The 25,068-nt window shown below is 36.0% G+C and overlaps 1 protein-coding gene across 1 annotated transcript in view; it reads left to right on the top strand.

Moving 5' to 3' along the window:
* The window catches only part of sca (scabrous), a 29,418-nt gene extending 10,871 nt beyond the window's left edge, over positions 1-18,547 (top strand). Inside the window, exons 2-6 of the mRNA XM_028177415.2 lie at positions 2,622-2,784; positions 3,436-3,603; positions 14,977-15,438; positions 15,523-15,723; positions 16,970-18,547. Of these exons, the coding sequence (XP_028033216.2) occupies positions 2,622-2,784; positions 3,436-3,603; positions 14,977-15,438; positions 15,523-15,723; positions 16,970-17,686 (1,711 nt within the window). The 3' untranslated portion in view covers positions 17,687-18,547. The remainder of the gene's footprint in view (positions 1-2,621; positions 2,785-3,435; positions 3,604-14,976; positions 15,439-15,522; positions 15,724-16,969) is intronic.
* The last annotated feature ends 6,521 nt before the right edge of the window (positions 18,548-25,068 follow it).

The raw sequence follows: 25,068 nt of genomic DNA, 5'->3' as shown, positions 1-25,068 counted from the left end.
ATAATTCCAAATTCAAATTAGGAAAATGTGTGATTTTTTCATAATTAAAAAAATAATATTAGTTTCTTGATCGGGCTGGGCAATGTGGAGAAATTTAAGTAATATCTTACTTACTCAAGTAATACAAGACAGATGACCCTGACACTAGACCGGGTAACCGCTATAAATAAGAAGAAGAAGACCGTGGAAGAAGAAGTTGATGAACACGTTATTAACACTTATTTGTGGTATTAACTAAGAAAGATACGTACAGGCTCCATGTTCCGAACCAAAGAACAGTACTTACTAAACTTAGATAGTCCACACAGTACGTAAAGTTTATACGAGTACTTAGACACCAAAAGTTAAAATATGCTAGGACATTTCTAGTTCCTTGAACGTCATTACGGTTACCAACTGCAAACTTGATGTACACGACTAGCAAATGTGTATAACGAAGCAAAATTAATTAATTTTTGTTGCAATTTGTGTTGCTTTCGCAAATAAAAGCTCCGTGAAACTGTAACACAATAAACTCTGTCATTGTCCGGATTTGAGCGGCACAAAACACCTTAGCTCCGGCTCGCAGTTTTTGGTAACGCCATAATTTAGATTGTTAAATTTAAATCATACTAAAACATGCCTCATTATAAACAAAAGCGATATATATTTTGGTTTTAAAACATTATTAATTTAGTTCTAAGCTCATTAAATTAGACATATGTAGTTCATTTATAGCATTATTCTCTCTGGACACAGAAGTAGATATAATGTGTCTATGTGGCTTCAAATATAGTAACTATAGTCTGTTGATACTCTGAACGCATGATTAGTTGACTGGAGGAATCAAAAATGTAATATCAACCAGTGCAGAGTTTATATAGTTATGTCACTATCCCCAATAATAAGACTTACCTATATACATATTATGTTTTATTTGTTTTTAAAACGTAAGTTACACTGCCTGGCACGAACAATCCGTAAATACATTTATATTTAATACCTTGCATGTACACTTACACATCTACACGATGTTAAGTGAAGTTATTAACGTACCCCGCTTCATACAAGATTATGTGGGATCAGGCAAATTCCAATTACCTAATCCTTCTTGGTTCTAAATATACACTGCAAGATTGAAATATTTATTCAATAATGAATTATATATCTGTATGTATTTGCGTAGGTATTTTGTGCGGTCATTTTTCATATGAACTTCTGCCAATAGATTAGATATGCAGGCACCTGATGTTATCATCGAGCCCGCGATAATTTTATTTAAAGTGACGAACTTAAAATAAATATTTAACATCTTTACGATAGGCACAGAACACGGAAATTATTATGCTGATAAAGATTTTTGATATTTTGGCTGGCCACTCGTGAAATTTGTTTGCGACGAGTAGCGATATCGTCTTCCAATATTGAAAATAATTGTCGAAGTCGGATTGGGGTTACGCGTATTCTTTACAATACGACCGTCCTGCTTTTTATTTAGGAACTGCATCATCTCTGTGCGGCAGAAATAGACTGGCCTGTGCGATCAACTTGGGCAGACTTGCGATATGCCTTTTTCCAACTTCAAATAAAGATTGATTGAAAACTACTGATTCAGATATATCATTCGCGATGTTCTTTCTGCCTGTTCAATTTTAATAGTTTTAATCAATTGTGTTAGTTCATACCCTTGTAGGTTTGAGCCTTTTTTTCTTTTTATGTATGGACAGTGGCTACGGTTTTATTAAATATATCTAACAATGCAGACTATTCATGAATAAATTTGCCTGTGTGATATCGGCCAAGATTAGTATCATTACATCTCAATCCGTTAAATTTCGTAAAAGGTTTCTAAGAAAATCACCGGAGAATGCAGCATATTGCGATGCTACGACCGCCAACTGCAATTTATTAGTGTTAAAGTATATTGCAAAATTGCACGGGTGGTTACCCACTGTCCCACCCATTTTGCCGCGAAACAATCTTGTATTTCTACTTAAATAATGGAACTGACTTTATGCAATAAAACTGAGATTTCGTCGTTATGTCTCAGGTGGTCATCATATGTATATGAGCTATAGTAATCATTTAGCATCGTGTTTACTAGAAAAAGATGGATCACAAACAAAAAACGGTATTGTGCCTGAAATCATCGAAATCGAACTGAACAAAACATTACTCTTAAACGTTACTGAAGGCAGTTCAACTTTCCACTTTAGTATCATTTAATAACTGTTGAGCAGTAACGTTGGCGATTAATTAGTTCCGTTGAAACACTATTAACCGGAAGGTTGTTCAGGAGACACGGTATTGGTCGCTCATTGTTGCATTACAAAGCTGGGGTACGTCACTGGGCTCGCTTATTTTTGAATTATGACTCTAGTAAGCTTCGTAGGCCTAAATAGTATTATTTCTATATGGTTTTATTAAACAATTATGTGGGCTTTAAATTTACCAGATGCCTATTTGATTTCACCATCATTTCTGTTTGTAGCTAAATGAAGTAACCACATTAGCTTGTATCATAAATGTGATCACTTCAGGCATTATGTATAACTACGTAATGATTCTCATTTGTACTTTATTATAATAACATTACCTTCTCTTATATATAATATATTTACCATTCGATATTTTTCTTGTAGACACAAACGTTCTACGCCAACCAACAACTACGAGAGAAATGAACAGGCAACACTCCAATGGGCCAAGACCTCCATGAAAGAGCTGAAGATGGAGATCAGGGAAATCGGTGAAAGCGTCAACAACTCAGCCCTCCTCCGTCAACTGCACATCATACGTAATGAGGTCAGTGAACAGTTCAATGCTTTAGTAATTTTCGCATGGATTGGGATCACTGTTCGGCATATTCCTAATAGGAAGAAATCGTGCTCCGGTTCGATAACTTGTAGTTTCTTGACTTCGGTAACTATTTAACATTTTTCAAACTTATAAATCCAATACCTAAGTGAAAAATTCACTATAATCGAAATAGAAATGGGGTTGCGTAGAAGAGAATATCATATATGATAATGTCACGCAACTTCATAAGATTAGTCATCGTTCACGCGAGCATCAATCAAGACGAGATTAGGAAGCAACATTGGCTTGATAATTAACGAATAATTCATAATATTTGTTGATATTTGAAAAAATATTCTTACTTGATATCCTCGTTTGTATTCGAGAAACTATCCCTGTGTAGATCTGCCCTAAGTCAAACTCTATTTAATCAATTTAGATTTGAGATATTGAGTTAAATTGTGATTGAAGTTGCGAATGGAAGTTAGTTGAGACATTTACGTATATTATTGTGTTCCGAAAATATATCCTCACTGTGATTAGTGAAACCTGATTTAGTACGACCTGCTATCGAATGAATAAAGTACAATCTGCATTAGTGAGTACCGTACTTAAGCGCTTACCAACAATTTAAACCTAAGTTATTTTTCGTTGAAGCTAAAGCAAGCCCTTACCGAGACCTCGGACTTAGCGCAACTTGCTCGCACTCAAGAAGCCAGGTTAGACAAGATGGACAATGAAGTTGGTAGGCTCAAATACGAAGGACAACAGATGAGGAGTACTGTGGCTGAATTACGAACCCACGTCAGCAAGCTGGTCAAAGAGGTGAGTACACGTCGACATTATTCGTTCCTATACGACAATTGGAAGCGAAAGGGCCTTTTTAACACAGCCTCCCTACCCGATAAGGTGATTTATTAAGGTAACTTTGAATGGAGTGCCTCTAAATTCTAACCAAACGATCGAATCTTAAATGTACAGTACGCTACGGTTGATTAATCTTCTTAAGGTAAGAATAAAACTATTTAATGACAGGTATTAAACTGTAGTGTAAAAGCTTAGAAAGTATTCTCAAAGAAAAGTAAATTTCTTTAAATTACTGAAAGTATGCAAGAGGATGAATTTATTTATGAGGATACGCTTCTGTAAAGTGCCATTGAAATGTTTTTTTTATCTTCCTTCTTGGAGAAACATATTACGTAAGACGTTATTAATTCCAAGTCTGAATATTTTAAGATCGGATTTTTTCTGTTGAAACTCTGAAATTAACAGTAATGATTATAAAATTCAAACTTCCAAAATATTATTTAATCTATAGTTACAAGAAAATCTAATATAAGTATTTCAGATCTAATGCTAACTTCAGATCTAAACTGATAGAAAAAGCGTTTAACATGCTATTTTTATTGTTGACTAGCTGACCCGGCAGACTTCGTAGAGCCTTAATCGATAAATAAAAGACCTAAACTTTTGTTTATAATAAACTTAAAACAAATAATAGGAATTCGTCCGATGGGGGGCGACGAGGGACAACACATCAAAGGGAAAACAAAATTGTAATTTTTATTTAATTCCGAGCATTTTCATATTCATCTACCTTTTAAGCCTTCTCTGGACTTCCACAAATAAGTCAAGACCAAAATTCGGCCAAATCGGTCCAGCCGTTCTCGAGTTTTAACGAGACTAACGAACAGCAATTCATTTTTATATATACATATACATAGATTAATAACATAAAACCCTGAAAAACATATTTTGAGAAAACCTTTATGTTTATAATAAAGTATATAATTATAAGATCTCATACAATACATAAGATCAATAATGTCATGACCGTCTTGTTTATCTGTGTTTATAAAAAAAAACAATATGACAAAGTTACGTAATGGTCGTTAATCTGATGATGTTTTTTTAATTTATTTCATTAGAGCTAGTATGGTGGGCAGCGGCTTGGCTTTACCCCTGGCATTGCTGAAGTCCATGAGCTACGGTAACCACTCACCATTAGGTGGGCCGTGTGCTCGTCTGCCTACAAGGGCAATAAAAAAAAATAGCTGATGCAAAATTATTCAAACTATCTTTTACGGAAATAGATTCAAACTATAAGTCACAAAAAATTAAGCTCAACGACTATCAAAATTGTAACTAGAACCACGTGTTTAAACAAATATAAATACCTTTCCTAAAAAACCCTTATCGCGGACGTGCCACTCAAGCTTTTGACTGGATATGTAAATACATTTCAGAATAAGAAACTTTTTCCTCCAATCTTTTTTCATGAGCTTTGAAAAAAAAAACCTGAAAAAAAATAGCGAACCTATTTAAATTTTCGCCTGCTCCACGAAATACAAGTCCGATTTGAAAACTTACTTTTACCGATATTAATACAAGATTATTATATTTGGGATCAATTTATAGATGTAGCACACTATTTGGACAACGATGATTTATTTAAGTGTTTTTACTTTTCCTACCGCGAACATTGACTGGTTTGATTTAGTAAAATAGCAATCACAGGTACCTTTAGAATCGAATTATTTTCTTGAGTTAGGTGTACAATGTATTTTGCAAGCCATTATAGCAGAGCGTCTGTTACTGCGTCGAATTCAATTAAATATTGAACAGTATTGAATATAGCTAAAAGGCCGTCTCCGCCCTCCGAGCACATTGTTTTCGATATTTTGCCCTAAATTTATCAGAACCCATGAGGTGATTCACGGTTCAACTGGCTCCTTGGGATTGAATCTTTTATATTATGTAAAGGTTTCCTAGCATTATGAAGGGGCGCTTTAGCTTCCTTTTCTATTCGGGCGGGGTACGCTTATTCGATTTCCATATCTCCGCCGTAAGCGCGTAGTGTGTACGCTGCCTCGGTAAACCGTTCATCAATTTGGTTTTAAAACCGATAGATACGGCGCTGTTCGTTTTTGTGAAAATCCGTTGGGTTTGAAAACGTTACGAATGAAATTATTAATCATCTGTATACGTTAGCACGATAGTATCGCTTTCGGTTTCGTTTGAAAGAAGCACTAATGCTTTGAAGGATAACGTTGAGTTTCATTCGTAAATATAATAATAACAGGTGGTGTCCCTCTTCACGGTCGGTGGTCATAACCGTAAGCGCGACCGTTGTAGCCGCAACTTTTTATCGCTCGGTATGCTTTCAAATTAGGAATAAAATTTTAATATTAATAATCGGATTCTCAAATCTAAGATAACGTATTCAGAAACCGTTCGTATTTAGGTTGTCTAAATAAACCGCAAATAAATAGATTTGGAGAACATTGAAACCGAGCTGACAGCAACAGCAGCTAATAGAAAGAACGATAATCGAGGAAGCTTTAAAGGTATAATTTGTAAATATTAATGAACTGTGACGGTGTTATATAAAAAAACTGTTTTTGTACGTTTAAATGCCTGATGCTAAATCTTAAGAGAAAGTGATGTCCACGTAGAAGCTGCAAGAGTAAAGTAGAGTAAAATATATTTCAAAATTATTTAATTTAATGTTACGTTTAGGCTTACAGAAAAAAATATGTTTATTTTGTTTCACACTTAACACGGAGATGAAAATGACAAACAATGCTACTTTCCTATTTCCACAAGTCATAAGAGTGATTAGAAAGACAATTTCATTTCAAATTAGTTAAAACGTAAGACGGAATTAAACCGCAAAACCGCGTTTTAATGTTAATAATACATATTATATCGTGAAATCAGAAACGTGTTGAATATAGTTTGAATAAAATGAAATCGGAATGAATAAGAGTGGAATTTCATTGCAAAAAAACCTGTACAATGAACGTACAATACGGGATTCATGGGACACAATGAAGCTTTGAGCAAATCGACAAAGGCTAGCGCGGGCCGGGCGTGGTATTCTGTACTCACAGAAATACAGAAAAAACCTAAATAAAATGAACACCGCAATTTGTATTACCAATAAACATAAATCTCATGCAAATGTGCTTTCGTTTAAATAAAAAATTGTATGCAATATATTTTCATTTTGTGCAAGTATGTCGTTATGTAATTTTCACTCCAGAGCCCGCAACCTGTTCTCAACAACGTTCAGTTTGACAATACCTTTTTGTTTAACATTAAGGTTAATAATGTCGAACCTGACCCATTATACAATTTGTTTTCGATTCGTAGCCGTGAGAACATACGGTTGGATATTTCGCTTGACCTGTGGGAATATCGCCACCTCGGTGCACGACTCTGAGGGACCCCACATGAAATTCACACGAAATCCGATGCCCGGTAATTTGGTAAAACGATAAAAATACACGCAACACATGCTTGTTTACATTACAGGAATGTGTTAGTGAATTATTAACAAGGTTCGGAAAGAAGGTAAGATTTTTTTAAGCTATAACAAAAAAAAAGAATATCACTGAAGTGTTTGCACAACAGGTGATCTACATGAACCTTACCCACGATTTTGAGCTAAGTTTATGTGTTTTATAAAATAACAATAATTATTATTGAATAATTATTATTGTTATACTACTACTACTACTTGTTATACTACTAATAATTATTATTGAATAATTATTATTGTTATACGATTTAAATTGCGATTAGCGTTTGCATATATGAAGCAAGGTAGTGGTAGATTTTTTGTTCAGATGATTGAACGAGTTCTAAACTATAGATATCAAGATTGGAGCCACCCATCTTGAGACTAAAGGTGAACTTCTAAATTTTTTAATGATTAGGCGTATTATATTGTTTATTATTAGATTTTCATTAAGATTCACTTGTTTAATAAATACTGACGAAGTTTAGAGATTTGAAAAAAAACAATGGAAATTTTTCTAAAAGTTAAATGTCAAAAGCAAAAGAGAAAATTTAGTAGACGAATCCAAATATGGTATGTAGAACATCTGTTGACCTGGTTAACTTTTTTTTTTAATTAGTTAAAAGAAGAATCCAAATCTTTAGTTGCTAAGATAACACTGGCCTACAACCATTTTGGTGCCGGGGATTTTAGACCTGATTTTAAGTATGTCTATCAAATATGTAATCAATATGACGATATCAAATATGTAATCGGTTTTTTTCTATCAGCTCTAGTTCCCGAGAAATATATATATATATTTTTTTAAAAAGTGTATATGATATTGGCATTAAACATCGAGAAATTGTCTTATGAGTGATTTTTTCGAATGACACTGACTCGGGCAATCTCGCATGATTCCCCAGCAGTAGTCGGCTATCATAGGATTTTCCCATCTTCCTTGGTATCTATTCTCCATTGTTTTTATGTCTTGGTATAAACGTTCTCCTTGTTCTTCACTTAGTTCTCCTGAATTGTGTTGAAAATGATCGAAGTGGCTGTTGAGATAGTGTAATTTTGTACTCATATTACAGCCTAAATATTTGAATCGAACCAGCATATCTTCAACTAATTCTACATAGTTGTCAGCCTTATGGTTTCCGAGGGAATTTTGTACAATTACTATAAAAGATTTCCGCGCAAGCCTTTCCACATCAATCATAGAAGTCTCAAATTTAGTGGTGTCGTTTATTAATTGACGTATTTGAGGTCCATCAAAGATACCTACTTTTAGTTTTTCAGTACTTAAATTGTGAAATAAACTGAAAACGTTGACCATTTTTGTCGAGAGCCTTAACAAATTGCTTCATTAGCCTTAATTTTATGTGTAACGGTGGAAGAATGATTTTTTCTCTTGAAACCAAGGGCTCATATATAACATTTTTTCCCCAATAACAGCATCTCATGCCAATTTTTTTGAGTCCAAATTCATCTAATGTAAAGAACTGCAATAAGTTTCGTTCTCTCGTACGATATGTAGACTCTCGAACGTCTGAGTAAAGGCAATTTATTTCATTTAATCTTGACACTAGTAATTCAGCACGTTCCTTCGAAAGATTTGTCTCTGATGGGGTCATTAAGCTCATTCTGTGAAAATTGCTTAGGATTTGATGATTTCCCGCAGTATTTAGTTGTCATCTACTTGGGATGTAATAGGTGTTTCAGTTTGATCCTCCTGAGATTGCTGCACTACCTGGTGAGAAGCTGGTATTGGAACATTTTCTGAACGAGGAAGAGATCTTTGTGCTGAGGGAATATTATGGTATTTCCATTTATGGCGATTGTTTTTGTTGATGCCCACTATATTAGTCATACAAAAGAAACAGTCGTCACCATGTTTTTTTTTGTTCTCGCCATATCAAAGGCACTCCGAACTTCAAAAACTTACGTGTGCCTTTCTCCCATTGTCGCAGATGTTCAACGCATATTTTACATACTCGATAAAGACACAATTTATCTTGTTGTCGAATTTCAATACCGAAGTAAGCAAAATACAAACGACTCACAGTGTTTCTAATCGTTTTACGCTGATTTTCCAGTATGTATTCACCACAAACATAACAAAATAAACCAGGATCGTGAACACAACATCTGGACGTACTGGCCATAATGAAATAGTAACATAAACTTTATCGATTTATTGTAATAATGTCAATTATTTGCGAAAAAACGGGTAAAAATTTAAAATGAGGGTAGTAGATAAACTAGAGCTGATGAGTTAAAATGACGTATGTCAATATATTGTACATTACCAACTTTATCGACCATAGACACAAAAAAAGCTGGCCCAAAAAAAAAAGTTTTTTTTGTAGGCCTGTGTAATCTCTAAAACATCAAGATTTAGATTTAATTGACCAATTCAAATTGGATGATAAGATAATCAAAGTTTAGACCCACTGAAAAGATCCAGCGAGAAACTCAGTGGGTTATGAATACAAATAAATGATCCACAATGCATATAAGTAAGGTTGAATTAAAGCAATAAACCGGTGTTGTAAGTAATAATAGAAATTTAAAATAGTATAAATTAAAAGATGTGAGGCGGCCAAAATAAGTTTTAAACAAAAATGTTCAACTCGTAAACAGAAATAGCGGGCAGCTGTATATATTATACCGTATATGCGTCCATGTACAAACTACCAGACCAAAAGAAGCAACTGGGTCATATCCCTAGGTCGTATATCGTATAGGGTCGTATATCAGAAACGGATCATTGAGAATCGGAATGAATCTTTGTGTCATTTAAACACCTATTTTACTTACAGAGTATTATTTTTTAAAATTATATTTAGGTGAACTAAATATTTAGAAATAACAGTAAGATATACATAGCGTACAACTCCGCCATAATAAGTTAGTGTAGTGAAATTTAAAAACGGGCTATTCCATTTATGTGTCATATTTAAAAACAATTAGGTACAGGGTTGTTGAGAAAATGAAATAGGTCTTCAAAAGTCGTATCGTAATTGTTTCTGTATGTAAATAGTTTGAAATGTTCAATTCTTCATTTATCATTTCTTATTTTCATTTATTACTTAAGTGTAAAATTGTGAAGAATTTCATTTTTATATACCTTTCTTTTGGTTCTGTTATTTCAAAATTAACGGATCACAAATAAATGAAACGCGGCTTCGTATTGATATGAAGCAAAAAAGCGAACCGAGAAAAAGAGAACGAGATACAAAAAATATAAAAGCTTTGTACCTGTAATTCTTAAGGTCGAATTTGAGGTGATTCTTCTTTGTAACGCGTTTGTAAGTAAACAATTATAGGCTGCGAGGGCAACTGGCAATAACTTTGTGCGATTTCAACATTTTCCTTTAACAAGCTCACAGATTAATATTACAAAAGCGCTCCGGCCTTATTGACGGATTGTTAAGACGTTTTAATGTTCATAGAATGATTACTTGAACTGTGACTAATAATGTCAGCTCCATTAAAGAGTTTGTACCCGAAGTTAATTGAAGATTCAGATTCATTTTGGATTAAAAGCAACCTTATTGTTTACTATTTCGATTTATGTACGGATGCCGCGTGAAAATTCATTCCAAACGCGTCCAACAATTACTTGACATTCACGGTATAGTCATTTGAATATTAATTGAGTATTTCGTTAAATGAGTCGACTATTATCAAAGCCGGCAATCTGACTTTTGGAAAATGATTGGTAAATCAGAAAAACGAATTATTGACTTTGTATTCCATTGGCAGTCACAAAACTCTTCGGAACGACATCTTAGATAAATAACAGGTTAACTATTAACCTTTATTTAATGCAGGTTTTGAACCGTATTCTTTGAAGGAGACGATTATATTCAAATCAATCTGTATTGACATATCAATAAAAATTTTTTGTCCAAATGCACAGATTGCCACCTTTGATAATAGACGACTCAAATCACCAATCAAAAGTGATCAGAGGGAAGCCTCTCTTAATATGAAATGGTTAAATTTGTCCAAATGAAAACTTAGATCAGTGATTCTCAACCACTGTGCCGCCAAATTTCAAAAGTGTGCCGCGAAATTTTGCAAATATATAATAATGTTAATATTATTAAATTATATATATTTAAAAAGAAAAATATTTTTAACATGAATATATGTTTAAATCCACAAAAAAATAAATTATTTTATTATTTGCTTTGCAACGCGGTTTTTCTTAGTGCCAAATTATTATGAAGCGGCGTGCATAGCAATAGGAATATGTCTCAAGTCGGCGCACACTTGCCACTTCTGCGTAAAAAAGGTGTTGTTTTAGTGATAGTTGGGATTCACAAAGTGTTGCATAGTATTTACTGCACCTTTTCTTTCGTTAAAATTGGCAAATGTATGTGATTCGGTAGCAAGTAAATAATTTTTATTTTTTTCTTTGTGTGCCGCCAAATTTTGAAATCGTTAAATATGTACCGCAACATAAAAAAGGTTCAGAATCACTGACTTAGATAAACGCATAAGTTGCGAATGGCTGTATCGATCCGAATATTGTTCTTAAATGTGGTGCGAATAAAATTTTGGATAAGAAAAAAATAGAAATTTTCAAAATTTTGAAAACGTTATCAAGGAATTTAATGACATTTAGACATTACTTTTATTCGATCCGACTAGAGAGGTTTTTTCTGAAGTGTGTTCAACAAAATAACTTTGTGATATTATTGTTTTATTTATTCGGTTTATCTCAACGCTTTCCTCATTTTGGCACGTGTAACAAGGGATTTAAAAGACGTTTCTCAGAAATATGGCTATTTTCACTCGGTTTTATATTATTAATTTCAATATAAGTACGGCTTATTGTAATATCCTCGGGGTAGGTTTTCTATGAAGCGTTCAGTCACTGCTCATTCTCATTTCGGTCGTGGTTGCTCGATTAATTTAATTTCTTGTCGTTGAGCGCGACGACGATAATAATTCAAACGCTTATCTGTTGTATTTATTTATGTGGAGGTGCGGTGCGGTTTTTACCGTTCTGTTTATCAGCTGCGTTACGAAGCCAAAGAAAACCGGGGCTGATCGTAACGCAGCCAACTCAATAGCCCATCACACCTGGCCGCAAGCAGTCGCTATCTACTTTGTACACTTTCATCTGAGCTCTTTGACAGCTATAATGCAGACTAACAATGAAAATATCCAATGCAATTGAGCCTTTAATTTTATATTAAAGGATGGGTGATGGAATTTATGCTAACGGTCATCGGGCTCCAGTAAACACCATCCTGTCTATTTCTATGGCGAAGCAGTCATGTGTTACGGTTTGAAGGGTGAGATAGTCTTAATTAGATACGACTGCGTTGTTAATACTTCGACCTGGTATGCTGACTTTTAATTTGTGATGTCCATGGTCTCAGATAAAAGCATAGTACGGGGTGGCCTCTTCTGCCCATCTATAATAGAAAAATAAAAAAGATCCCCAGTGCGGTATGGTGGATCCATATATATAATCCGTTAACTATCACTTTTTTTCAAGTTTTTATCCACACGTTACGAGAGCTATAGCTTCAGATATAGCTTGTTAAGCTATCTTAGGTCGCTCACATGCAACCGATTAAGTTATTTGAAAATATAAAATACAAATAATATCCAAACTTATAATTCAATAGGTTTTTAATTGAGTCATTCCCACCTTCGTTAGACGTTTCGTGACTGACTTATTACCATTGTTTCATTACTTCTATGATTCTAATAACAATTAGGATTTAATGTAATACGAGCTGCCGTAATATTAACTCGTGTGATCAAACAAAGACGACGCCCATTCGCTAGGCGTGTCATAAAACTTTTGCAATCCCGCGGGAAATCAGCGCTGTCTGAAATTTCTCGACGAAATTAACCGGGGAAAATAGTGAAGGTGGAAAACATAAAGAAGTCTTGAAAACCCTGTTGACGATGATGCGATGGTCAAAATACGGCAAGATTGAGACAGCCTCCTGAGCAAAACCTGTTTTATCGAGCACGTTAATTACTCTACTGGATAGCAATAAGCAGATGGCAAATAACAAGTCAATTTATTTATCATTATTCAAGCTTAAACGAAGGTCATTGATTCGTTTTTGTTTCATTACTTTTATTCAATTGAATTTGAAACAATGTGTTTATATGTTAATTTTATTACATTAAGCAATATTAGTGAATCGATGTTAATGATATTAATTACTTAGTTTATCTTAGAACATACCGTATTAATTCAATCCGGAATCTCATAAGTCTAGACAGACTAGTGTGGTCTGAATGAAAAATATTACGCTAGACACAATAGGTAATGAAACAAAACCTATCAAAGGACTTTAAACAAAAAAGTCTATCAGCATCAGAGAGGCTTTGTTCCAAAATTCATTTTCACGTTCTTTGATCCCCTGCACGGTGAATGGTAATACGATGCAATCTTTTGTCTGAATATTTCTCTGCAGTTTTGCATGCTCAAAGCATCTCCACCCTCAGTCCAGGTAGATGACATGATCACACGGCGAAATCGTATGAATACAGCTCTTAAATTCCGGAATTAAATTCTCAAAAGCCTGTCAAAGACATCATACTGATTAAATATTCGCGCATTCTCGACCGCCGTCACGCATTGCATATCGTAATTAATTATGAGAGTTGGTGATTTTTGTTTAAATTTCGTGTGCTGATATCAAAAGTCACGTTAATTAAAATAGCCGTCGGACTTTTTTGAAGTTATATATTGATTCAGCGAAATGAAAGCTTTGCAATAACGAAATAATGTAATTTACTGACTTCTGTAAACTTGGGTGTTGATTTAAAGCAATAACATATTTTGTCAATTTAATACACGAATCCGAAAAAAACAGTGGAAACATTTTCAATTGCGAGTGAGATTGGAACCTCTTTTGCTTTTTTTGCAACCCACACTTGCATTATTCAACTTCGCACTGCAAGCTAGCTCAAAAGAATGTTTATCTTTTGTGAAACCTTTGTGTTCTGTGTTGACACAACACATTCAATTTGAATTTCGTAGCGATAATGTAATGAAGGTACTGCTTTTATTTTTAGGCTTTTATGACATTAAATATGTTGCCTGAATTTTATTATTATCTCCTACAAAACATAACGACGATAAAAATTGAACTAAGAAAACAAAACTAAAATTAATTCAGAAAAAAATAGTTTTTTTATTTTTATTGCTTAGATGGATGGACTAGCTCACAGCCCACCTGATGTTAAGTGGTTACTGGAGCCCATAGACATCTACAACGTAAATGCGCCACCCACCTCGAGATATAAGTTCTAAGGTCTCAGTATAGTTACAACGGCTACCCCACCCTTCGAACCGAAACGCTTTACTGCTTCACGGCGGAAATAGGCGGGGTGGTGGTACCTACCCGTGCGAACTCCCAAGAGTTCCTTCCAAATCATTATATTTTTTTATTTGACAGAGTAGGTATTTATGCTATAATGCATAAAGACGTCAATGCTCGTAAGCCAAATAAATTGTACATAAGCTTTGCGGGTAAGGGACAAAGCATCCCTTTATCGTCCAGAACTTTAATAGCATTCTTTTAAGACTAGCTCTTTTTTGGACTTCTGGTGGAGTTAAAAAAGTAAGACATTAAATAACAATGAACATACATATATTATAACACACAAATTGAAATAAATGATTTTGAATTTTAATTAGCAATGAACACAACATTATTATCTGATCAGTTATCAAATGTACTATAATATAATATATATATAATAATAGTTCATTCATACAAAGAAAAAGTAACCGAAAGTATCCGAGGACCTCGAAATTAATAAGGCATGTTAATGACATTAAATATTCAGTCTGATAATATTATAAACTTGCCTTATTACATACCTAGTCCGATATTTACACTAAACAGTGGAATGTGTTACAGATGAAAGCTAAACAAGTGGCGGAGATGAACGGTGACATCTACAATGATGTAATTGAGCCCCACGAGAACCGAGCCGGTGATCTTAAGCCCGAGCGAAACCATAAGTACCGCCATAACAAGATGGTGCACGCTCAGATTTCACGACTTGCACGCAGCCAGGAGCAGCTTGACGAATACCAACAGAGCCTACAGACCCAGATCCTTGATGTGCAGCGCCGGCTCGACCGCTTCGAAGAACCGAACTGGAACTTACTTTCAGCCAAAGTCGATTTCCTCGAAGTCGAATCGAAAATACTTCGGAACGAACTGCAGAACACCACACAGAGAGTGTCCGATTTCGATAAAGTGCACGCTTCCATTCTCGAGCTGCGTGAAGACATCGAAGGGCTCGAGAACAAAGTCGACAAAACTGTACCGGATTTCAGAAAGGAAATATCGAAATTGGACGTCAGCTTTGCACAGGTCAGTCAGTGCCCTTGCCTGTAATCATTCAGGAATACCTTTTGTTTTTAAATTTAAACGATGTTTTTTAATTGTGCCCTCTAGCTGAATGCTCAGTCTTCGTACCTCAAAGAGGATCAGGAGAATATACGTCAATCAGTAAAAGCTATCGCAGTCAGTGTCAGCAACGCCATCGACCGCGCCGAGATGGACCGCCTGATGGTTAAGAAGATCAACGACTCCGTGTTCGACTTGGAAGCCCGGTCCAAGCAGCATTACTACAGACTTAACGATCACATTCTCAAGGTAAACTATTCAAAAACATATATTTTAGCGTTTCGCGGGACAACTATTTAACAATACCCAAGTCACACAATAAGCAATGGTATGATTTTTTACTATTACAGTTTTTGATAGCGGAGTCGTTGATGAATCCGTGTGTGCTAGTTACTTAGCATCTCATGAAAATTGAAATCTGAACCAGGATACGAACAATGGCTTTTCTCGCATGACTTTTGCCTACCCGTTACAAAATGGAAGCTTCGTGTAACTTTGACGTGTAATTTTAAAAGTTTCTGTCTACTACCTTGTCTACGGGACTAAGGCCCGCGCAGAAAGTTTTATATTGCATTTAATTTCAATCTTGTCTAACAAATTTGAATAGAGCATATAGAAAGTTTCACAACGTTCAAAGCTCCGTACTCTATTGAAGAACCTAGCGAACAATTTTCATTTTGAGCTTCCATCACGTTCATTTATTGTCGTACATTTTTTATTCTGAAATATTGAAGTAGATTGTTTCTTTTACGTATGTATGAGCCGGTTAATGTTTCAGTCGAAACCAATATTCGTTTTTATGTAGTCTAATATGTACACGAATATATGTATGTATGTACGTGTGAGTATTCACAAACAAAACTTAACCGAGTTACTTCGTGTCACGTAGGTCGGGATCCTCGGCTCCAAACAGAGTTTGTTGTTCACTCCTCGGCTTAATGCTTTCTAGATAACACATGAATATATTACACAAATGGAAACCATATTTAAAATAGTACGTGATCTTGTCGAGCAAGTACACGGTCGTATTAACCGATGTTGCAATGAACGTGCCTTTATTATAACTAATTAAACTATTAATTTAATTACGCTTAAACAGGAAACGCGTAATTTATGTTTTCGGGCAAACAATTTACAGCATTTGGATTAGTAGTGACTTGTCAAACTTATCGTCAAATTTATCAAAAATTAACGTTTATCTCATTAATATGTGTAGATTCAAACTAAAAAAAAAACATGCTTAAATAGCAAGCCGAAGTAGCAATTAAATAATTTCATCTTTTTTTATTCATATCATTTTTATTTTTTATACTGATCAGGATATCAGAGCGAAGTTATAAAATTATTCCATTGTTAGTGTATGCGTATATACAAATCGATGTAATTTAACTTTAGTGATTCCTGTACGAGTACATACAGACGTACATACATACATTCATTCATATATACATACCAAGCTAATAAAACGTGTTAAATAATGAAAGTTTTCTTACAGAGCGAGGCCAGTGTTCCAGACGCTAATTTGACTGAAACTATACCCCTTCCGGAGCTGATGGGCGAGGTCAAGGAACTGGAGCCGGTCCAACGTGAGTATGAGGATCTAGTCAACCAGCTACCTCGTGACTGCTCCAGCATCAAGGGGCCGGCCGGGACGTACCTTATCCACCCTGGGCACGCTCCCGTCGACACCTGGTGCGTCAACGGAAACACTCTATTGCAAAGACGCTATAATGGCTCGATCGAATTCAATCGTAAATTTAGCGAGTACGTTCATGGTTTCGGCGACCCCACTTCGGAATACTGGTTGGGCTTGGAATCAATGCACCAGATCACTTCCGATAACTGCTCTTCGATGAGGATCGATATGACCGATATATACGGCGGCAGCTGGTATGCCGAATACGATCACTTCTCGGTCAGCAACGCCGACACCGGATTCATTCTGAACGTGAGCGGATTTAGAGGAAATGCCAGCGACGCTTTTGAGTATCAAAATCATATGGAGTTCTCGACTATCGACCGCGACCGCGACATCTCTAACACTCACTGCGCCGGCAACTACGAGGGTGGTTGGTGGTTCTCTCACTGCCAGCATGTGAACATCAACGGCAAGTACACACTCGGCCTGACCTGGTTCGACTCCGCCAGGAACGAGTGGATCGCCGTAGCCACTAGCGAGATGCGCGTGTTCCGCAGAGCCGGCTGCTTCTAAGTCGCTCGCGTATTCATGTAGCAACGACGCTACCAGAGCGTCCATAGTCTTTATACATTGATGTTGTTAATTATTATAATCATACCAAAGATACTACCTATAAGCGAGTACTATTTGATTATGTTGGAAAAAAACGGGCTCTAGAATTATTTAAGTTTTTATGTCACGTAACATAATCTACCGTAGGTATTATTTTCTTAACAAGATATGACCCGATACTTTGTATCTTGAATGTTCAATATCAATTTCCTTTTTTATATTCTTTGTAAGGAGCGCTATTGATTTTTATAACTATTTTCTATTCTATTGTATACTTGCATTCATTAGTTTTATTATAAGTAGGTATCTAATATAAGACGTATAATGGAAGCATGAAATGCTAATATTGTGTATCACGTATTACAGTCTCTGTGAATCGATCTTTTATTATGTTTTTAATTTAATTTAAATTCAAAATTTGTATATTATTCTTATTTAGTTTATTTTATTTTAATTATTCCGCTCGCGGTGTTCTAGATTTTTAATTTCATTTAACATATTTTTTAAGAAATTAAGAAGACTGTTTGAGCCAATATTAAGTATCGAAATTGATTAAGATTTGTGTACAGATAGTTTTATTTGAGCAATTGGTAAGAATGGCGTTTTCGTTATGGTAACTTATTTCATTAGGGGTCAAACAGCGATCGATTCATCATACACAAGCAGATGTATTAGCACATATTTTATTCAATCAAATATAATAATCTACGTAGTTGCATGTTAAGATGTAGGGTTTTTTGAATCTCCGGTAAATAACATTTATTCAATACTGCATATGTACCTACCAATGGAATTAAACCAAATAAAGGTTAAGTCAAATAATGTTGTTTTATTTAGTTGTTGTATAATACAAAAACCACATATTTTGTACTTTTCGCGCGTCATTTAAGACAAAATCAATGCTTGGAGCTTTATTTTAACCTAGGTGTAAAAGAGAACACATCGTTACCTAGAGCACTTGTAACTTATACTCAGCGTCACATTTATAAGGTCTAAAGCCAAGTTCTATCTGCAAGCTTCAAATACATAACTTGTAGCCTCATTTACCAGATTAAAATTAATAGGGTTTATTGACGAAAATTCACTTTAAAAAAAAAAATATATTAACGTAATAATTTTTATCTTTTTGGGTAGGTATTAAAAAAATGAATTATAGTGTAAATGTTTATTATAATAATAAAATGCAAACCAAAAACTGATGAAGTAAAAGAAATTTTAATTGCTATTAACATTTAAGCGACTGGCTGGCTTGTGAGTCCAGTCGGGTAGGTATCACCACCCTGCCTATTTCTGCTGTAATGCGTTACGGTTTGAAGGGTGGGGCAGTCGTTGTACTATACTGACACCTTAGAACTCATATCTCAAGGTGGGTGGCGGAATTTACGTTATAGATGTCTATGGACTCGGGTAACCACTTAACACCAGGTGGGCTGTTCGCTCGTCTACCCATCTATGCAATAAAAAAATTGATAAAAACGTAGTTTTCATTTTCACTCTGATAGATAGGCCACAGACTCAGAGACACATTCCGGTTCTAGTTAAAGAATACATCCCGGATGTCATAAATAAGTAGATACACAATTCTGTAGTTTCAATTCAGTGTGAATACGCTCTGGAAAGTAGTGCCAAATATTTTATAAGATTAGACAAAACCTAAAAACACGCTAGAACATTTCAATTGCACGTATGGTATGATACACTAGGAATTGAAATAAACAAAAAAGACAAACTTTAATAGAGAAGATGGTTAGTGCTTATCTCACACCTGGGATCGATCCTCTTATCGTGAAGATTCAAAACCCAAGTCGAACCAACTGACACACCTCAATAAAATCTTAATTCTTTCTGGGTGCAAAAAAAACTGAAATGTCCTTAAACAATATGTACTTATATAGTAAATTTTACTTTTATTTACTAAAATATTTCTTTAAAATTTTTTTTTTTTTTTTTTAAATTTTAATATTCTAGATATTTTCGATATATTATGTAAAATTTAAGTGTGTTTATTTCCTAGATTTCCTTAGTCGCGAGTGATAAGCTCTAGAACAACAAAAGCATTAGTTTAAAACCTAGAATACTTTTAAATATTTTGTATCTAAAAACAAGGAAGAATAAATAAAAATAAATTTATCAATACGTTCCTTTTAAGATCCTTACAAGAAGATGATTACATAAAGCGAGCTATCTCAATTTAATCTGTTTAAATTGATCCAATATTCCAGTTAATATAGATATACAAACTCGAACTATAGTTTAGACCTTGTCGCCAATAATTAACATGGATTCACGTTAATGACGTAAGCTGATCAACATGAAACATGACACATACCTATGTTGCATGAAGCATACCTATTGTTCCAGAAATTTCTAATTAAATAATCGATAGCTTTGAATGAGCTATTAAAATCATGTGTTATTTAACAGTCATGATTGTTATTCAATTTGAAGGGTAATATTGATGAAATTTGATGCTTTACGTCTCACGAAGACTTTCAGTGACCAAGTGGTATTGTTGGCTTGAAAGTGAGGTCTATCTCTTGACATATAGTGTCCCCCCGGTAAAATTTACGGGGTGAAATGAGGCGCCAAGTGCAAACGAAGTATTTTAGCGGGTAGGCCTTAAGCATCTTAAGCCCTGGACTTTACCATCGAGTCCCACACATACCATACGCCACCTAGGTGCGGGAACCTCATAAGAGTTTCAGGCCCAGTAGGAAAAAAACCTCTCTCTCTTGAGAAAAACTTCTTCGATCAGAAGATTGTACTAAATTTGTACACATATTACGGCATTTGTTGTATTGTACAATAAACGACGGCAAAAACATCCTAAAGTTTGATCGTAAAGTTACCTACCAGTTCCAACTGTCAATCCAAAATTTCCGGAGATCAGTCAGTTTTGAAGTCGTCGTGGCCTAAAGGATAAGACGTCTTTTGCATCGTATGTAGCGATGCACCGGTGTTCGAATCTCGCAGGTGGGTACCAATTTTTCTAATGAAATACGTACTTAACAAATGTTCACGATTGACTTCCACGGTGAAGGAACAACATCGTGTAATAAAAACCAAACCAGTAAAATTATAATTTGAGTAATCACTGGTGGTAGGACCTCTTGTAAGTCCGCACGGGTAGGTGGTGGTACCTACCCTGCCTATTTCTGCCGTGAAGCAGTAATGCGTTTCGGTTTGAAGAATGGGGTTAACTATAGTGAGACCTTAGAACTTATATCTCAAGTTGGGTGGCGTATTTACGTTATAGATGTCTATGGGCTCCAGTAACCACTTAACACCGGGTGGGCTGAGAGCTTGTCCACCGATATATGCAAAAAAATATGTCGACAGTATAACCGCGGATGTCTACTGCTAGGAACTGGACATAATAATGGAGAAGCTCACGAATCTTCGGCATATCCTGGTTAATCGCTCGTCCCCGCTGCTCCTACACAACAATGTTAGACCTCATACGGTATAACAGACATACTCTAAGCTAGGGTTGGAAGTCTTGCGTCAACCACCGTACCCCGTTGCCCCTGCAGACTTCTACATTATCCAAAGATTTTTTTAAAATTTAAATGCCTTTGTTGAGTTTGTTGTCTCCTGACTAACTTTTTCAAGAAGGGCAGTGAAAAATGACCATTGCGCTGACAGAGACGCATCGATACCATGGGTGCATATTTTGTTTGATTGAAATAAAAATACTTATGAAACAATTACTTTAACTGTGTGTATATTAAACGGCAACTTCAGACACAAAAACGTAAGACAGAGTACTTAACGTTGGAGAGTGCTTAACGGTAGGCAGCGGTTGGCTCTCCCCTGGCATTGCTGATGTCCATGGGCGACGGTAACCCCTCACCTTCAGGTGGACCGTATGTTCGTGTGCCTACAAGGACAATAAAAAAACGTAATATTTTATTACTTTTACCTTACTATTTTGACCAGGCGCACAGGGATAAATGTACGGGATAATTATAAAGTATTTTCGTAGTTTTTTTAAGGTATATTATTTAAATAGATGTTGATAGACTTTTGAGTGTGAAAATATTACTATTTTTTTATCTATGTTAAGAATTTTCTTTCAGTATTCAAATAGCAATTTAAAATGTTTTTACAAAAGAGTATTTATTGTACGTCATAGTAGCAAACCGGCTGAGAAGCTGCCTATTCATCCGTACACCAAAATACAATATTTTAAATATATTTTTCCGCTATTAATATTATTTATTAATGCTGTAGAAGTGTGGCATGTTACTACTATGCGACTGTTCTATTGTACTCGTGTGTAAATTAAATATTATTGCTTTCTCAGTTTCCCGCAGCAGCTGTTAATGCTAAAGATATAAAGCTAAGTCGGCCGCTGGTCTGGTTGTCTAATATATCCGTACACCTTATACTTTATGTAAATAAAACCAGAAACGCAACCTAGCTGCTACAGCTGACTATCAATCAAGAGCTGCCCTCAGGTCAATTCTCGAAGCCGCATCTAACTGTAACGAAACGAATACATCAATGGGCATTAATGGTTTTACACAGGCATCCGCTGGATGGACTGAATTGAACCTTGGGGGAGGTCTATATCCTGAACTGAATATCTAAAAATTGAAGGTAATGATGACGACATTTTTTAACAAGTACCTATACACTAAACCTCTCGCGTCGCCTGATTCTGAACTGCTACATTGTATGTAGTTCAAAAAACAACAATTACGTTATACAATAGCAGTCAATCCCACCGTGGTCGTTTTACTTAAGGCTCGCAGTGAATTCAACGAAATGTAAATTGAAAGACATAGCTTTTTTTTCCCGTTGTGCATTTTAAAAATATGTATGTAAATTTTGAGCAAAATATATGTTTTTCTTCCATTTTGTAGAGAAATGCAGGGTTATAATTTATTCATTTGAATTAATTTTGATAGAACTAAAGTGGTTTTATTCAAATAAATTTGATAATTTAACCATAGTATTTTTTTGCATTTGCATTTAATGTACATATAATAATTATTTTTTGAACTAATGAAACCTGGTCACGCTTTGCTATCACTATCGCTAACGGTATGGAAAGATCATATTCTTTTTCTAAAAATAATAATTTAATCAAACCATATCCATCCATATCTATCCAGTTGGGCTATTGTTAAGTCATTCAATTGCTGTTATTCACAAAAGCTAGCGTTACATATATGGGGCAATTGATGTTTATAAAATATTTAAATACAAAACATAAGGTAGCTATCTAATAGTACAAATAGTGCTCCAGTGCTTAAAAGTCGTGAGTGTCTTACCGCTGTAGAAAGGATTCGATGACCCAGAGTCACACAGAGGTTGGTACGAAACGGTTTGCACCCATCCACATTTTATGTCTTTGTATATTCTGTATAATATCTGGGCAGACCATTATCACATTTTCTTTTTTTTTTTTTATTGCCTTTGTAGGCATACGGGCATATGGCCCACCTGATGGTGAGTGGTTACCGTCGCCCATGGACTTCAGCAATGCCAGGGGCAGAGCCAAGCCGCTGCCTACCGCTTAATACTCTCCACAAGCCTCGTTTGAAGAAGGACATGTCATAGCGCTCGGGAAACACCGTGGAGGGGAGCTCATTCCATAGCCGGATGGTACGTGGCAAAAAAGATCTCTGGAAACGCTTTGTGGATGACCGCAGTGGGTCCAGGTAGTATGGATGAACTCTACTCCGGTGGCGGGCGGTGCGAAAATATATATAGCAAAAATATCACATTAGCTTTCTTGTATTGTTACCAATCCCCTGCACTCTCGCCCAAGCATCCGATTCCTCGCGAAATCAGAATCCGGGCGGGATAAAGGGGTTACCGTGGTCTATACTACAACCAAACTCGCAGGCCGTCCAGGACGTCTGATCCGCGGGTCGACGAAGCGATCGTGGACGATAAATAACGCCGGTCTCCGCGTGGGGCATGTATCTGGTGTTCCAGGAATGCGATTCACCACCTATCGGGTTGCTTTTCCATAGTACGGCTGGCGATGACGCCAACGCGGACCGCATCCGCCACCGCGTCCTTCCACATTCCTGGTGCCAGCGTGCTAGAGTGACGGCAGCGTGCGGCGCAGCCTTGATCCTCTCAGATCGCCGGAAGGAGACCGCCTCCTCAAAAGAGGCGAGCTGGACGAACGCCCTCCTCCGACCCCGGCTCGGCGGCGGGAGCTCGATGCTGAAAGGGAAGAAGTGCTCTCCCTCTCCCATTCTGCAACCTCCTTCTGCGAGATGGTGGACTCGCCGAAGTCGAGCATCACCTGCCAGGACGGCCGGCAGTGACAGGTCCGGTCCTAACTATGCGACGAGGACGCAGTGCCGCTCCGCGAAAGAGGGGCAGCACGCAAGCGTGTGCTCCGCCGTGTCTTCGTCACAAGCATAGCAGTGTTGGCACTCTGGCGTCGGCTCCATCCGGGTGACGAGGTGAGGGTAATGGCCGAGACAGCCGTGTCAGTGAGTACTTGTGTCACCCGGAAGATGAGAAGTTCTCGGTCCCGATTCACCCCGTCCATGAGGATCGGGTGGATCGCTTCCATGGTCCGTTACCGGTAGGCAGGGTCCGGCAGGCGGCGAGACCACGCCTCGAGACCTTGCTCTAAATCCTACCCTAATTACCTACCAAAGGTAAAGCAAGTACCGAGAATATCCGAAGTAGTAATAATGCTGTACTCATTTCTGCGTGGGAAGGGTAGGACTTATTGGATGAGGTTACTCCAACCCATAATAATAATAATCGTCGAAACTGACATAATCTCGTGTCTCAGCTTGGAATTTTATAAATTCCAATATAGTGGATTTCAAAATGATTCCATTGGACAGCTTTAATTAAGTAGGGAATTTCAATTTGCAAACCATTCTCTGTATAGTTTAATTGAGATCTCCGATAGCCGATAATTACGCTCGTACCTCTATATACGTTACGTGCTCAATTCCATGCACAGGGTGGATGTTAGCGCTGAATTGATCTGTTTATAATTCAATTATTATCATCAAATATGTAACCTAGCACCGATAGTTAAAAAAATAGTATATTTTTAATTTTTTACTCATGTAATCACATTACATTTTCATCTTTTACCCAACAGAACAACGAGATACTTGACCTCTTAAAATTTTGTTAGTTGAATATTTTTTTGGCAAACGTCAATAACATTAACATAATAATTAAAGTAACAAAATTCAATTATTTCGAGTCGTAGTCGTTCACCGTTGGATAGTGCTGTAAAAAACGATAAACGAAAGATAAAACGTTTATCTTTCTAACAAAAAGTAATACTAAAATAGCTTTTGATCACAGTAATATCTGTATTTAGTTGAAAACAATTTATTTTAACT

This window comes from Bombyx mandarina, chromosome 01 (genome assembly GCF_030267445.1).
Source record: "Bombyx mandarina strain Sakado chromosome 01, ASM3026744v2".
Classification (NCBI taxonomy): Eukaryota; Metazoa; Arthropoda; class Insecta; order Lepidoptera; family Bombycidae; genus Bombyx; species Bombyx mandarina.
The sequence above is the reverse complement of the archived record's forward strand: the minus strand, read 5'-3'. Positions and strand labels throughout refer to the sequence as shown.